Here is a 17,983-nt window from a genome sequence, read left to right as displayed (position 1 = left end):
GAGAGGGTCTGTATCTGCACACTCTATTTGATTCCATTGGTCAGTATATCTGTCTTTATGCCAGTACCATGCTGTTTTAACCACTGTAGCTTTGTAATACACCTTAAAGTCAGGTAGCGTGAGACCTCTGACCTCATTTTTCTTTCTGAGGATACTTTTGGCTATTCAGGGCACCCTGCCCTCCCAGATAAATTTGGTTATTGGTTTTTTTTCTATTTCTGAAAAGTAAGTTTTTGGGATTTTAATTGTATTGCATTAAATCTATAAATCAATTTAAGTAGAATTGATATCTTAACTATATTTAGTCTTCCAGTCCATGAACACAGTATGCCCTTTCATTTATTTAGGTCTTCTGTGATTTCTTTTAGCAATTTCTTGTAGTTTTCATTGTATAGGTCTTTTATATCCTTAGATAAATTTATTCCTAAATATTTTATTATTTTTGTGCAGTTGTAAATGGATTTTTTTTCTTAATTTACCCCTCAGATTGTTCATTACTAGTGTTTAGAAACACTACAGATTTTTAAGAGTTGGTCTTGTAATCTGCCACTTTGCTGTACTCATTTTTTAGGTCTAGTAGTGGATTTTTTGGGGTTTTTTACATATAGTATTATGACATCTGCAAACAGTGAGAGTTTTACTTCTTCCTTTCCAATTTTGGTGCCTTGAATATCTTTTTTCTTGTCTAATTGCTCTGACTAGAACATCCAACACAATATTGAATAACAGTGGTTATAGTTGACATCCTTGTCTTATTCCTGATCTTAAGGGGAAAGTTTTCAGTTTTTCCCCATTGAGGATGTTGTTAGCTGTTGGTTTTTCATATATTCCCCTTATCATGTTGAGGAACTTCCCTTCTATTCCTATCCTTTGAAATGTTTCAACAAGAAAGAATGTTGACTTTTGTCAAATGCCTTTTCTACATCAATTGAGGTGATCATGTGATTTTTCTCCTTTGATTTGCTGATATGGTGTATGAAATTAATTGATTTTCTTATGTTGAACCATCCTTGCATGCCTGGGATGAATCCTACTTGGTCATGGTGTATAATTTTTTTAATATGCAACTGGATTCAATTTGCAAGAATTTTGTTGAGGATTTTTGCATCTATATTCATTAGAGATTGGTCTGTAGTTTTCTATTCTTGTAGTGTATTTGTCTGGCTTTGGTATAAGGGTGATGTTGGCTTCATAGAATGAGTTAGGCAGCCTTCCCTCCTCTTCAGTTTTAATGAAGAGTTTGAACAGGATTGGTACTAATTCTTTCTTGAATGTTTGGTAGAATTCACATGTGAAGCCATTTGGCCCTGGACTTTTCTTTTTTGGGAGCTTCTTAATAACTAACTGAGTTCCTTTACTTGTGATTGGTTTGTTAAGGTCATCTATTTCTTCTTGAGTTAATGTTGGTTGTTCATGCCTTTCTAGGATGTTGTCCATTTCATCTACATTGTCTAGTTTATTTGCCTGAAGTTGTTCATAGTATCTTCTCATTACCTCCTTTATTTCTGCAGGGTCAGTGGTTATGTCTCCTCTTCCATTTCTGATTTTATCTATTTGCATCCTCTCTCTTCATCTTTTTATCAACCTCACTAAGGGTCCATCTATCTTATTGGTTTTCTCATAGAACCAACTTTGGATTTTGTTGATTTTCTCAATTGTTTTCATGTTCTCAATTTCATTTAGTTCTGCTCTGATCTTAGTTATTTCTTTCCTTTTACTTGCTTCAGGGTTAGTTTGCTGTTTTGTCTCTAGTTCTTCCAAGTGGGCAGTTAATTCCTTGAGTTTTGCTCTTTCTTCTTTTTTGATATAGACATTGAAGGCAAAAAATTTCCCTTTTAGTACTGCCTTTGGTGCATCCTATAAATTTTGATATGATGTGTTTTCATTTTCATTTGCCTCGAGATATTTACTAATTTCTCTTGTAACTTCTTCCTTGACCCACTAATTGTTTAAGAGTGTGTTGTTGAGTCTCCATATGTTTGTGAATTTTCTGGCCCCCTGCCTGTTATTGATTGCCAACTTCATTCCTTTATGATCCAAGAAAGTATTTTGTATGATTTCAATTTTTTTTAATTTATTGAGACTTGCTTTGTGACCTTTGACACATATGGTCTATCCTTGTGAATGATCTATGGGCACTTGAGAAAAAGGTGTATCCTGCTGCTGTGGGGTGTAATGTTCTATAAATGTCTGTTAAGTCTAGTTCATTTATTGTATTATTCAAATTCTCTGTTTCTTTATTGATCTTCTGTGTAGATGTTCTGTCCATTGATGGGAACAGGGAATTGAAATCTCCAACTATTATGTTAGATGTGTCTATTTCTCTTTTCAGTGTTTGCCTCATGTATTTTAGAGCGCTCTGACTTGATGCATAAATATTTATGATTGTTATCTCTTCTTGTTGAATTGTTCCTTTTATTAGTACACAGTGTCCTTCTTTTTCTCTTTTAGTTGTTTTACATTTAAAGTCTAATTTGTTGGGTATCAGTATAGCTACTTCTGCTCTTTCTGATTGTTATTTGTATGAAATAGCTTTTCATAACCTTTCACTTTCAACCTATGTTTATCCTTGGGTCTGAAATGTGTTTCCTGTAGACAACATATAGAGGGGTCCTGTTTTTTTTAAATCCATTCTACCAGTCTAAGTCTTTTGATTGGGGAGTTTAACCCATTAACATTTAGTATTATTTCTGTAAGGGCAGTACTTTCTTCTACCATTTTGGCTTTTAGATTTTGTATATGATATCTAATTTTTCTTCTTTTTTACCTTTACTGCTAGTTTTTGTTTCTATACTCTTCTCTACACCTCTCTCTCTTGTCTTCCTATTTGTCTCTAGTGCTTGCTTTAGTATTTCTTGCAGAACAAGTCTCTTGGTCACAAAGTCTCTCAGTGATTTTTTTATCTGAAAATGTTTTAATTTTCCCCTCATTTTTGAAGGGATATAAAGTTCTTGATTGGCAATTTTTCTCTTTTAGTATCTTAAATATATCATACCACTGTCTTCTTGCCTCCATGGTTTCTGCTGAGAAATCTATGCATAGTCTTATTGGGCTTCCCTTGTATGTGATAGATTGCTTTTCTCTTGCTGCTTTCAAAATTCTCTTTCTCTTTGACATTGGACGTTCTGATAGTAAGTGTCTTGGAGTTCATCTATTTGGATCTCTTCTGTTTGCCGTATGCTGCACTTCTTGGATCTGTAATTTTAAGTCTTTCATAAGAGTTGGGAAATTGGCAGTGATAATTTCCTCCATTAGTTTTTCTCCTCTTTTCCCCTTCTCTTCTCCTTCTGGAGCATCCATAACATGTATATTTGTGTGCTTCATGTTGTCATTCAGTTCCCTGAGTCCCTGCTCATATTTTTCCATTCTTTTCCCTATATTTTCTTTCACTTGTTGGATTTCAGATGTCCTGTCCTTCAGTTCAATAATACTGTCTTCTGCCTCTTGAAATCTAACATTGTAGGTTTCCATTGTTTTTTCATCTCGTCTACTGTGTCTTTCATTCCCATAAGTTTGTGTTTTTTTTAGACTTTCGATTTCTTCTTTTTGTTTGTCTCTAGCCTTCTTTATATTCTCCATCAATTCATTGATTTGATTTTTGATGAGGTTTTCCATGTCTATTCAGACATTCTTAATTAATTGTTTCAACTCCTGTATCTCATTTAAATTGTTGGCTTACTCCTTTGACTGGGCCGTATCTTCAATTTTCCTAATGTGATTTGTTTTTTTTTGCTGGTGTTTAGACATTTAATTTCCTTAATTAGTTTATTCTGGAGATTGTTTTCACTTTTTTTATTAGGATTTTTTTGCTGGATGACTTTGTTGTCTATCTGTTCTTTGACATTCAGTCCAGCTTATTCTAGACCTCTAGCTTAGGTTTTGCTTAACAGATCAGAATTTTTCCAGCTCTTGTTTTCTTGTTTCTTTCCCTGCATGTATGGTACCTTCTCCCCCCCCCCCCCCCACACACACACACTTAGGAAGGTCTACTTAGGTATTATAGACTCCAGTCAGATTTTCCCAGATCAAACTGGCTTCCTCTTAGGAGGAAAGAGTCATCTGCGTCAGTTTTCCTTGAGGGTGAGACCCAGCAGGTTGAAAGACTTTCTATGAAGCCTCTAGACTCTGTGTTTTTCCTATCCTGCCCAGCATGTGGTGCTTGTCTGCCTTTGGGTCCCAACTGCATAAGGTGATGTGGTATTTTTAACTTTAGCAGACTCTCCCCATTGGGGGTGTGGTTGAGACAGAAGAGAGGTTGTAAGCTGGCTTTAATCATTTCAGTTTTCCAGATCCTGGGGTCTGAATTCTTTGAAGGAGGGATTCCACCTGAATTGAGCCCTACCTCTCTCCTGGGGAAGGTATAACCTCCAGATAAGCTCTCAGAGAAGCTTAATTCTGCCCTTTCTGGGGCAGTTAGAGCCTGAGAAGCCTTGCAGTTGTATGTAAAGAGCAATCAAGCCATAGAAACACAGCTACAAAAAAAGAAAAGAAAAGGAAAATCCTTTTCAGAGCAAGAACCCTGTTCCTAGGGTTTGCCAATCAAGATCTTCAGTTGATACATTGCTCAGTGTATCTCCAAGTCTTATGTGCCCCCTCCTTTCCTTCAGGGCCCAGACCCTCTCAAGTATTTTGTGCTGTCCAGTGCAAAAAAAAAACCTGTTTTTTTTTTTTTTTCTTCTTTTTCCCTCATCCCTGCTCTGGGGCAAAACCCAGCAACCTCTGCTTTTACTTGAGTCTCAACTGAGGTGGGGGCCTACTTTTAGTAGTTAGAGTTTGTTAATTAATTCCACAAATTGGAGCTTGGTGGAGTTCAGCCCGTTGCTGTCAGTAAATTCTCTTTCCTTTTCTGGTCTGGGAAACAACCTGTGGGGGAGGGGCACTGGCTGCCACATCTTGGGGGACTCACGGTTCTGGGTGGGCTCGCAGCTGGTTCAGCTTGGTCAGATAGGTGTACGCTGTGTGTCTGGTCACTGATGCGGCCCCAGCAGTTGTTCTCTACTGTTTCTGGTTATTTACTAGCTACTCTGGAGGACAAATCCCACACCTCATTAAGCCACCAATTTGGCTCCCTTTGGCTTATATATTTCTTGGCCCCTATCTGAAATCAATCAGTAATTTCTCTAAGACATTACTTAAATGAGAGATAGTATTTAGAGTTCACAGTCTGGATGCTAAAGTCCATAGTTAGTATTCATCGCACATCGTATTACTGTCTTCTATGATTCAGAACATTGTAATGATAAAAAGAATTTACTGAATGTTTTATATGTGTTAGAAAATATTTTAAGTACCTTTCATTCAGTATCTTATTTAAGTATCTCAGCAACTCATGAATCTGACATCCTATTATATCCACTCTACAGCCAATGATACTGAGGCATAGAGAACTCAAATAAATTTCCCAGGGCCGTATGGTTATTAAATAATTTGAGATGGCATTTGAATCCAGAAAATATGATTTTGATATGCCATTCTGTCTCAATGTCTTAAGAGCTTATTTTATGTCTTGCAGAATCAGATATCTTAAAAAAATTTGGTGGTCCCTTCTTCCATAGTTTCCAAGGTTATTAAATAATTTAATAAATTAACTAAATTGTATTTAAAAAACTGGTGTATGTTGAGTTTGGGTGGCAAATGTGTAGTGGTTAAGAGTTCTGGCTTTAGAACCATACTGCCCAGATTTATAACTTAGTTCTGCCGCTTACTAACTTGTGTACTCTTGAGCAACACAAACTCTTCTGTTCCATTTTCTCACCTTGAAATGTAAATAAAATTGATACCTTATAATAGAGTTTTCATGAGGATTAATGAACTAAGAAAATAAAGAAAGCACTTTACTCATTGTGAGGATTCAATAAATGTTAGCTATTACTATCTTCCTTCTGGTTGAAATTTAGGGGTATAGGTTATCAAAATAAAAATGTACAACAACAGATTAAAATATTGGACAGACATAAAAAGGTCAGGACAAAAGTAATTGATCCCTGAGCCATCTCAACTGAACTGGAAGAAACTAAGATTTCCAAAGGATAGGGTGTAAAAAGAGAAGAGTAAGATACTTGACCTGGCATCTACCTTGAAATATGATGATAACTGTTGCCATTTACTCTGTGGTGGAGTTATTTGTTTGTTCACCAGCATAATGTTTATCCCATGAGAGATAGTCAAGATCTATTCATTCAATGAATAAAAGAATGGAAGAAAACTTGGAGATCATCCATTGCCAAAAATGAAAGGAAGAAGGGAATCCAGCCAAACAGGGAAAGAACTATGATAGCATAGAGCTTAATTATTAAAAAATGGAAAGAAAAATGGGGCAGATGTTAGTGTCAAATTATATAGACATTAAAAAAAAATTAAAAAGCATTAAGGAAAGTTCCTGTGCTTGTGACCAGATCACCGATTCCAGACAAGACTGTAATTCATAGAGTATGGAGCATAGGTGGCAGCTTGTTAGTGATGATATGGAGGCACCAAGATTAGGAAATTCATTTAAGACATTGAGAAGTAATAAGATATTAGGAAGTGATAAGAAAAAGAGAATTTGGGAGCAGATTAAAATGTCTTTCCATATGAGGAACTATGTATATATATATATGCATTCATATATATGTATATATATATTTCTATTTATCTATAGCTATATATTTTAAATAGTTTTCTATCATACTGCCTTAAACAAATAAATGGTAAAGTTTAATGTATTCTTAATTAAGTAAACTTCCATTTAATGCCTCACATTTAAGATTATGCCATATACATGACATAATATGTCCAAAGATGAATCAGATGTAATCCATGTCTACAAATAATATACTCCCTAGTAGGGAACACAGACATAACTATCTAAATCACTGGGCAGAGTATTTGTGGTTTCTGGAAAAGGAATTCAGCCATTGTAAATCCTTGATAAAGGAATGTCCTATTTTCTGAGAAGGTCTGCCTTTTTGACATGTGTGCATTTTGTGGGAAGACATATATAGGATGGTGAGAAAGAGGAGAAAGCACCTGGTCCATCAGCTAGCGAAATCAGCCAGTCAGTTAGAAACTTACACATCTAAAAGGCAAAGAGCGTTAAGTGCTACCTAAAATGTAGAAACAGTAGAAATGTAACACAGGACTGAACAATTTTAGCTGTGGGAATTGGGGAAGTCTAAATGGAAAATGAGCCATTGTGCTTGGTCTTAATGGATGCAGGTAGTGTCATTGAGAAGAATGGTGATGAAAGGACAGTGCAAGTTGATAGAACCTACTGAGAGCAATAATTAAGATGTTTCATCAAATAAAGTCGACTTTATTTGTGGTGCTTGTGTCTAAAAAAACGAATCCAAAGCATTAAAGGAAGTCTACTCGAGTATATATGCAATGGTTAATATATATGCTTTGTTGAAAGATGGCTGTCTGTGAGTAGATAGTTACTCCATGACCAGCTGTGGAATTGGGAGTTCCGTGGAAACCTCAGTGGTAAGGGGAATGAGGACTGCCTGGATTACTTTCTAGGTTTCATCACCAAATCATTCGGAGAGACCTAGAAGTTAAAAGATAATGGAAGAAAGGTGTTTTAAATTATTAAAATGAGTAAAATAAAACAAAACAAAACAAATTTTAAGATTCAAGCCTGAATCTGTTGACATAAAGTTAAACTCAGTTAGTTGCAGATGTGAATGTTTCTCCCCTGGAATGGAAAGAGTGTAATATTTGATTGGATAAACAACCGAAAGCATGCGTTTGGGGCTGATAGAGCAAAACCTGTGTTACATGAATTGTTTGTGGGGTCAAATTGTAGAAATCAGTGAGAAATCTTTCTTAGAAGTCATGTATCATAAAGCAAGACACCTTTTGAAAAAATGTTTTGCACTTCATGCTCTGACTTTTCCAAACTGTCAGCGTCTTGTAACTTTCCCATTAACCTGAACGAGCTTCTATGTTTCTCTGGAAAGAATATAAAATAGCCATACCATCCTCTCTTCTGAATAGAATTCCTTATTAATTGACAGTACTGAGTTGGAACTGCCCAAGTTTCTTTGCAAGAATAGCAATATTTTGTCTTTCAATCTATTGTCTAATTTTGAATAATATGAATACATAGATCTTTTCTCCTTCTATTTAGTGAAACTTTTCAGATGAGGAAGTACCCTTTCACCAATATTTAATATTACAAGCCTATCCCATGTCTCATCAGTTTGTTATATATCTACACAGAGCTTTCTATATGTATTTACATATATAAAAATATATTCATAGAAAAGATGTAGAATGCTTTTAGTGTAAGGGTATATATTTTTTAAAATAAATGATATTGTTCTATACATGAAATTTGTCTTTCCTGGTAAAAAGATAAAACGTGGGGTAGAATCTATATTATGCCATATAGATTTAGCTCTTTAATGCTGCTGTATATATATCTCATACAATGGATATAGAAAAGATAGTAAACTATAGCTTATTTAGCCATCTCCCTATTTATGGATATATATATATATTGTTTATAATATTTTACTTATAAGTAATACTGCAATCAACTCCTTCATATCCTTTATGGGCTTTCCTTGTGCTAGTCCTTTCTTATTTCTCATGACTTGATAATTCTCATAAAATAATGAGGACCCACTAAATTTAATAGCTAGTTTTTCTGCAGTGGCTAGCAGTATCTGATAAAATTGCTCAAGCCTTTTCTCCTGGTCATTTCTAAAGATTAGTACTTGCTGTGATTTAGCAAAATATGCCTGCATTGGAGCTGTTGAGACCCTTTCTTTAATTTTGAGAAGGAATTTTCTTTATTTTTCTGCTTTCCCACTCCCAGGGCTGGAGCTGCTAGAGCATAGCAGAGTGAGAAGGCTCCTTAACAGACAAAGCTTACAACTCTCCCTCCTAATATCCATCCGAGTTTTGCCCAGTGTTTGGTGGGGGATGATGTCATTTGGGCTGATGAAGTGATGTATCTTCTCTTAGATCTGTTATTAGAACCAGTCATTTATAATCCCCCTGACTTGGGAAAATCCCTGAAGAGGAATGAGGTGGTTAAGTTTCATGCACAGTTGAGTGATTCATCATACAATAAGTATTTCTTAACAGTCCAGGAATGAGTGGTAACTATGATAAGGATTTTGTTGATAAGATTATTTCTGTGGCAAGATAATACTATCCTGATACCTGGTACAAGAAAATAAAACACCTTTATCTTTTCTTAGGTCTTTAACAAAAGAGTGGGCACAGAATTACAGGGGTTGAATACTGTTAGAATCAGAAGAATGTGTAAAAGACATTTTACTGTTTTGATGCTGTTGAACTTGAAAAGTGAGCCCTTCACATAACTAGATTAGCTGCCATTGATAACAAAGATACCTTGTTTTGGAATATAGGACAAGTATTAAACATCTCTGGTATATATCACCAATATTTCTATGCAATAACTTCTTGGTACAGTTTTTACATCTGTGCAAAGAACAGTATTTTAACTTTCACAACACTGGCACAGACAGGGCAAGCAGTACTGTAGATTTAGCGAGATGAGTGATTTGACTTGTCATGGCTGGACACAGCCCAAATCTGCCTTCACACTCATCTATCCCTTACTGAATCATGCTGCCTTCTAAAATAAGTTATATCTTTAGACAAATATACATCTTTATAAAAAAATGAAAGGAAGCCTCATGAATTTTGAGATGTGCTGTGAAATTCTGCTCTACTTATCTACTGCTATTTGACTGTCCTTAGGGCTGTAAGCTCACTCAGAGTTCACATAGAAGCATCCAGGTACTGTAAGTCAACCATCGTGCTTGATCTTTGCTCCCTTTTTGTTCTGTGAAATGAAGAAGGCCTCTGGTGCATTTGGCTCAGTGAGGCTCAAAAGCATATGTATTTGCTACATCACTGTTTTAAAAAGGCCGTGTGTGTGTGTGTTCCCCATTAGAATTGAGTTCCTTGCCTGCTTTGTTTTCAGATACCAAGCCTTAATTTTGATGTTTTTCTAACTCTGTGCTTCTCTTGAACTTGTTTGATCATCAGAATCATCTGAAGTATTATGATTTCTATGATTAGGCAAATTTAGGAAGCAATCTTAGCCTGATCTATTTAGCCTATCTCTTGGAGTTTAATTGTTGAGTCCTGTCAAGAAGCAAGGTCCATAGTATGTTCCTGTAAGCACTTGGTCTCCTGGATTCCTCTTAGCAGTGAATGAACTAAAACAACAAAGAAGTTAGGAGGCAAGCATTCACTTCCTATGGATCCTTTCCTAAATCGGGAAAGGCCCAGTAAGTGTTGTGAAAAATAATATTTATTCATTCTTTCAACAATTATTTGAGTGCATACTAGGTGCCAGGCATTTGTACTAAGTGCTGGGTATATACAACTGTGAATGAGGTAACTAACATTTATTGAAGTACTTATTGTGGGATGGAAACCATGCTAACTACTTTACATACCTTCTCTCGTTTAAACTTCACAACTGTTCTGTGAGGTAGGTATTATCACCTTCATTTTAAACTTAAGAAAACTGATATTTAAAAGTTTGAATGACTTGGCCAAGGTCAAGCAATCCGGGTTAGTCACTCACCCTAATGTAGTAAGAAGGCAATCTAGAATTCAAACCAAGTCTGTGAGACTCAGAATTCATGTTCCTTGCCCTATTGATATTGACTGTGGTATTTATGTCTCCCCATTTTGTCTTTTCTATTTCAAACAGAGGTTCTCAACCCTGGCTGCAAGTTAGAATTGCCTAGAGAGGTTTTAAAAAAATAAACCTCAATTAAATTGAATAAGAATACCTGGTAGGGTCCAGGTGTCAATATTAAAAAAAAAACTCCCTGGGGAATTCTAATATGCAACCAGGGTTGAGAATCACTTAGAGCAGCATGAAGTGTCATCAGATAGATACTGCTTCTGCTAATCTAACAGTTTCTGGCATTCTTCTACCTTGGGATCAATTGGCTGATTAAACTTTTAAGGTTCCGAATCATTTTTATTTCCTATTAAACAAAGAGGAACATGACAATTTCATGGTCATTTCAGCTAGGAATTCAGAATATCCATGAGCTCCTGGAGCCCTCTTTTCTGGTGAAATTCAGGGAAATGGAAGGCACTTTCTTTTAATCTGATTGGGGGAAGAAAACCTTGACACATATGGTGTCTCAAAAAGGTTTTCTCACCTTTGGTGAGTGCAGTCTACATGTCTACTTATTTATTTTCTTGTGGTCAAAATGAAAGTAAAGTAAAAGCTAAATAGTTTGGATCTTGCTAATTTGAATGCATTAATGTATGTCGACTAGACTAAAATTTGTTTTGAACTCTCTAAGGAAAAAAGAACAACCCTAAAAAGTAGAATAACAAATGTCTAAGTTTCTTAAAGCTGCTTGAAAGCCCTTAATAAGGGTTGAATAAGGCATATATGTATTCTTTTATATACTTTTACAGAATTCCATATTTTGTGCTTTCAACATAAATATCAATTATGTGATCAGTAATATTATGCCTCTGTGAAGATAGCAGTCTAATAAATTATTGACCCTTCACTAATTAAGAGTTTACCCTTGTGTTTAATCAGTGTGTTTTGATTGTCCTCGGAGAGAAGTTCTTCTCAAAGCATCCATATCAAGTACCAAGAGTAAACGGTTGGTTCAGTTAATCACAAAAATAATGATTCATAAAATCCCTGGAAAAGGAGAGACAAAGAACGTAAACTTGAAGTCACTGTATTTCAACAAATTTGAGGCATGTCCATGAGGAGAAAAGATCAGGGCTACTAGGAGAGGGAAAACATTTTAAACCAATGGGCTTTAGACAGAGAAAACAAGAATTTGTGGTTAGGGGCCTACTGGAATAAGTAGTTTAAGATGAGTCTTATCTCTGCTTTTGAAAAGTCAGCTATCAGTGCTGATTGAACAGGTGAACCATAAAGTCCCACTGAGTCAGAGTCATTTTATGACTATTACTAGAACAAGTCATTACCAAAATAAATAAATAAATAAATAAATAAATAAATAATAATAATAAATAAAGGGAAACAAAAACGAAAAGAAAATCATGAAAAATGGCCTCCTTTTTTACATTTCCACATAGGTGATCTCCATACCAGGAGATGAACTTGAACTTGGTTGGGCGGGAGACGGACCTGGTTGGGCGGGAGACTGGAGCCCCTCAGAGAATTTGGGATTCTTCCATTTTTACTGGGAGGGTTGGCAGGTATAACATGTGTTGTTATGTGAGTCCATGAGAGCCTCCGGGGTTGTAACTCCCTGCCTCTCCGTGTGGTGGGGAGTCAGTCGCTTACTCCAAAGCACTCAACTGATTTCTGTCTGTGGCTTACCCATGAACAGTGGCTTGGAAGTTGTCAAAGCATGAGAAGCATGCAGTCGAACAGCATGTGCTGCCGTCATCTTCTACATGGTTCTGCATGGGAGAGCTCGTGGGTTATCTGCCTCTGAGCTCAGATGTTTCCTTGTTTTGCTACAGAACTCACTCAAGGCTTCAAATCGGAAGAAGAAGAGAACAAGCTTTAAAAGAAAAGCTAGTAAAAGAGGGACTGAAGTAAGTGTCTCAGGGTTATGTTCCAAGAAAATCCAAACTCCTTTCCATACCTTACTCTGCCCCACATGATTTGGCTCAAGCTTTTTGTTCTGATTATATCTCCTTCTACTTTCTCTTTCTCTATACTTTGGCCACATTGGTATTCCTTCTGTTCCTCAGAAAAGAAATCAAACCTTGTGTTACCTCGGAGCACATTCCTGGAACTATTGTCCCATCTTTATCATCTAATAAAGATGATAATAACTGACATTTCCTGAATGCTTAGAGTATATAGAGTAAAATAAAACACATGACTTGATTCTCAGGGGCAAATTATAACTCAAGAGACTTTCTTCTGAGCTTAATATGGAATGTTCTGTTGAGTATAAAGTGCAAGTCCTTCAAAACAAGATGTAGTGATTTGGGGTGGGGGGTAGTGGATGAGGTGGTGATTTCCCACTTCCATGGCTTTGGCGGTGGGGCTGTCTTTCAAGCCATGTGAATATGTCTCAACAGTACTGCTTTCTTCTTTTCAGCAGGAAAACAAAGGTCGTCCTTTTGTGATAAAACCCATCTCTTCTCCTCTCATGAAACCCTTGCTTGTATTTGTGAACCCCAAGAGTGGAGGCAACCAGGTGAGTCATTCTTCATGAGTTCTACTCAGAAGCATCAATGAATTCTTAAACGCGCAGTGTCCAACTACAATTAAAATAGTACCACAACGACCTGCTGTTGTCAGCAATGTTGTTGTTCTATTGTGGGATATTCTTCCACGGTCACAGGGATGGGAAGAACTTGGGTGTTCTATAATCTGTCCCTCTGCCTCTACATAAGACTATACCTGGGGTGCTGACACACAACACAGCTGCTGACATTTTCCCTACAGATTTTCAAGAAAGGCCATTTCAGAGTCTCTCTTAATATGTTTCAGGGTTTCTCAACTCTTGTAATTAGGAAACCCTTTTCTGACTCTGTTTCTTCCTGTTGTAGTTCTGGACCAACTACTTTAGTCCCTACTCTCAGAGGAAAGAGGGAATAATGACTCATCATCAACTGTGATCATTAACCATAAATACCAACAATACTATTGAAAATACCACTTTCCAAAGGTTTCATTTAGGCCTTGCTCAAAATCTGTAATGTAATTGTGTAGGATTAACCTTATTTAAGGGTAAAGAAATAGCTTCAAAGAAGTTAAGATCAGTGATAGACGTAAAGTGACCCTGCTCTTTAAAGGGCAGAATTTGTTCTAGAAGCCAAGTCTTTATTTCCTTATCCAATTCTTGCCCACTCCCTGGGGCTTCTTATCAGTATTCTTCTTCTGAAGCTTGATTTTCTATTTTGTGTTTTCATGTGAGTTTGTATGCTAAAATATTTTTTCTGACCATCAAGCTAAATGCACGTTTCATTTTGAGACACTATTCCTTGAAGTGCACAATTAAATACTGTACAATTAAGGATTTGAAAACTTTTGTCACCAGATTTAAGAAGGGAAATCACAAATTAGGATTGACCCAATAGCCAAGAGGTTCTTATTACTAAAATTAATGAGCATTTTCCAGAATACATAAATTACAATAAGGCTTTTCCTATGGGAGATTAGAATTTAAAGAAAATATTATTCCTTCTTTGCTCCTTTCCTTCAATAATCTTGAGAGTTTGCTATGTTAAAAAGTCTATATTAGCATTGTAGAGACAGGGGAAAAGGAGTATGTTGCGAACAAAAGAAAATCTGTTTTAACATTCTGTATGTTTATGTTGTTGAGAAATAGTCTTTATATTACACAGATGGTAGTTCAAAGGCACTGTCCCTAAAGGAGGACTTGGGAAGGGTTTCTCAAGTGTATTGCTAATTAATACCACTTGTATTTTATCATGACACTCATGATACAAAATGCATTTACTAAATCATTGTAGCCCTTCTTCTAGTGGACAGGATGTGCTGCAGGGCAGCAGAAGCTTGTAGGTGAGCCCCCTGCTTTTCAGATACCATCTGCCTTTAAGGAGCTGACAATCCAATGCAACAACCTATTCCTGTTCCAGTCTGTGTTGTAAATTGATGATGTGGGGACTTCAGAGAATGTGGCTTCCTAGTTTCACTAAATAGAAAACAGGCCAAGGAAATGCAAGTGAATTTTCTGAGGACATCTTGTTTGTTAATGACACAAAAGGGGAGAATGGGAAAAATACTTGGAACAGCATCCACTATATACATGTTCTCAATTGAATGGATATGAAATGGAAATTCAGAGGAAAGGGGTGACTTGAGGGTGATAAGTAAATGGTATCATGAAAGTGACTAAAAAAGAAAATAGACATTACTTAGTTATGCAGATGACAGAAGGCTGAAGGAATGCCCCTTTTCCTCTCTGAACTGTGGCAAATTCCTGTTCGTACTTCAAGTCCCAGTGGGATCATTTCTTCAAGCGAAATACCCCTCCACTCTGCTCCCACAGCCTTTGGTACATACCTGTATCATGCCAAATGCAGTGTGATTGTTATGTATGTGTCTGTACTGTTTGGATATAAGTGCACAAAGTCAGGGGTTGTACTTATGACTCCTACTACATGACACATACTAATGGGAAAATATTTGTATAATAAATGATGTGAACAGAAGCACATATGCTGTGATGGGAAATGATTCATTTAAAGGCCAGTACAGTAAGTAGAGCCTCCACATTAAGTTACTGGAAATGTGGTTAGATAAAAAGAATGAAACAAGCCTATGGAAGAGTAACTAAAAAAATTGGCCAAGGATTTTGGGTTTGTGCAATGGAAGCTGGGTGTTTGCTGTTTAAATTTTTAGTTTTTCAAAATATTTGTATTTTTTGAGCAGGATTAATATGATTGAAGTATCTTTAAGGAGGATTAATTTAGCACATTAAGAACATCTCTTGGATAAAAGCTTAGTCACATAATTTAGACATAAAATGAATGGATGGATAAATTAAAATAAACAGAGGAAAGTAAAACATAATGATGATGAAGGACTTACAGCAGATTATCTGGACAGTGGCTTTGTTATTGGTAGGTAATTAGAAAAGGGAATAATCATTTTGGGAAAGAGGTTGAAATGTGTGGAAATTGATAATACTGAGGTGACAGTGAGATAGATTTGTAAAAATGCCCACTTTTTAGAGACAAGGGACTTAAATGGCTTAAATATTACCATTATATGTAGTTTGACTTGTGAATGTGTTGCCCTAATGATGTTATTTCCAAAACATCTAGGACTCTCAGAGGATAGCTAACCAAATATTAAGTAACTTTATAGTTCTAAATATTTTCTCTATAAAATAAAATTCTTTACGAAGCCTAATAAATATAAAGAACTTTTTTTTTTTGCAAGCATACCTTGAAAGATGGTGCAAGATATAAAGAAATCCAAACACCTGTGTCTGATTAGAATCATTCAGACAAATCACTAGCTATTTAAATCCACCTATGGTTCTGTCCTTGGTCTTGAAAGCACCACTGAATCCCACTGCTTCATTAGCAACTCATAATGATTAGAAACTCATTAGCAACTTTCTATCCAAGTCTCGTAGACCCTTCTGACAGTGAGATGATCAGAGATGATCTGACTAGCTCCTTAGGGCTAGCCCTTTCCTGATCAATAACTGTCACGTGCCCTTAGCCTTACAGATGAAGTTTAGATTCAGTCATATAATGGGGAGTCAAAGTACGAATGAAGTGATCCCCATCTGGCAAAATATAATCAATGAAAAGGAGTTTATCTGTCCTTGCTTCTTTGAATTCTGCTTCCTCCATACTTATTGTCCTTCCCCTGCTTTTTCACTTTGGCCCAGTTGAGCCATTTTTGGGACAAAGAGGAAAAAGAGAGCAGAGGGTGACAGTGAAAACAAGGTGAGTAAATAACAGGAATGAAAAATGAGAGGATTGCACCCCTTCTTATCTGAGTTTTCTGTCCTCAAACTTTACATAGCATGATGTTCTGTTTTAAGAAGGGAGACCATTTACTTTTTTTTCCCTCTGAGTTTCAGGATTTAGGAACCTTCTGGGAATTATATGTTCCAGGAAGGCAAATCTAGTGGAGATCATTTACTTTTATCTACCCACCTCATAGACAAGTTAAGAGATTAGTAACATGACCTATATATTTATTTGAGATCCTCAGACATAAGAACCTTTTAAATACTGCTTATCAGAATTTTTATTTGGAAATTTTCAGTCTGCAGAAATCAGTTTTCAATTCCAGGTAAATTCTGTTTGGACATATGACTCCTACTTCCTCCCCATAGTCCAGTAGATTTCAAAAATTTTTTGGAAATAGAAAACAACTGAGACACTTGTTAGAAAGGTGGATTGGGCGGGCCGCGGTGGCTCAGCGGGCAGAGTGCTTGCCTGCCATGCCGGAGGACCTCGGTTCGATTCCCGGCCCCAGCCCATGTAAAAAACAAACAAACAAACAAAATACAATAAAACAAGAAAATGTTTAAAGATGTTTCCCTTTCTTCCTTCCTTCCTTCCTTCTCTCTGTCTTTCCTTCCCTTCCTCCCTCTTTCTAAAAAAAAAAAAAAAAAGAAAGGTGGATTGTAGGGGCTCCCCATAAAATCTAACAAAGTGGGTGTCTAGTGAAGCCTTGGAATTTCAATGTTGAACAAGCACCTCAGGCAATTCTGCCATTGGTGGTTTGTGGAACATATTTGAGAAATGTTGTCAGAGTAATTCCATCATCTCTGAGAATACTGGTGACTGTGTGGGTAGTATAGTAAGTGAATATTTTTGCAGTTTGAATTTTTTGAAAAATGGCATCACAGGTTTGCCCTTACTGTCTTTAAGACAGCTCATCCGTAGGTTAGAATAGTGGTTCTCAGTGCTGAATGCTCATTGGAGTAGCCCAGGAAGCTTGGGAAAGATAAATAACCATGTCTACCTTACCCCAGACCAGCTAAGTCAGAACATCTGAGGGTAGGGCCTGATAACTGGTATAAGTTCCTAGGCTTATTATTTTCTTGGGTAGCCAATGTTAAGAACCACTGACTTTTCTTCTCAACCTTTAATGTGCATGTGGTTTGGTTTGGGGAGCTTGTTAAAGTGCAGATTCTGATTCAATAAGTCAGGGTCTGGCAGATTAACATGCGCCCAGGTGTTAATCTAAGTGCTAATTCTGCTAGTGCAGGGACAGCATTTTGAGGAACAAGGGCTTACTATAGTCGGTAGAGAAATATTTACTTTGCTAAACCCTGATTTTTGTCTGCTAATAATTTACTTATTCTGCGAATTATTTTTAATTTACTGCCTTTAGAGATAAAGCACTAATTTAATTTACTGCTTTTGGATATAAAGTACTCCCATCTCTTCCATTCCTCTAGGCCTCAAACTTTGCTTTTCTGTTTTAAATGTCTTGTGTTCTTCCAAAAAATAGCTAGTCAATATCACCATCTACTGGCAAGAAAAATACCTGCAACTTTTCTATTCACACAACATGTATGGAAGGAAAATCTGAACCTAT

At 36.4% G+C, this 17,983-nt stretch overlaps 1 protein-coding gene across 1 annotated transcript in view; it reads left to right on the top strand.

Annotated features, from left to right (window-relative positions):
• Positions 1 to 17,983, top strand: part of DGKI (diacylglycerol kinase iota) — a 506,760-nt gene that overhangs the window by 246,007 nt on the left and 242,770 nt on the right. Inside the window, 2 exon segments of the mRNA XM_077143510.1 lie at positions 12,451 to 12,525; positions 13,041 to 13,139. Of these exon segments, the coding sequence (XP_076999625.1) occupies positions 12,451 to 12,525; positions 13,041 to 13,139 (174 nt within the window).

Source organism: Tamandua tetradactyla, chromosome 1 (genome assembly GCF_023851605.1).
Source record: "Tamandua tetradactyla isolate mTamTet1 chromosome 1, mTamTet1.pri, whole genome shotgun sequence".
Classification (NCBI taxonomy): Eukaryota; Metazoa; Chordata; class Mammalia; order Pilosa; family Myrmecophagidae; genus Tamandua; species Tamandua tetradactyla.
The sequence above is the reverse complement of the archived record's forward strand: the minus strand, read 5'-3'. Positions and strand labels throughout refer to the sequence as shown.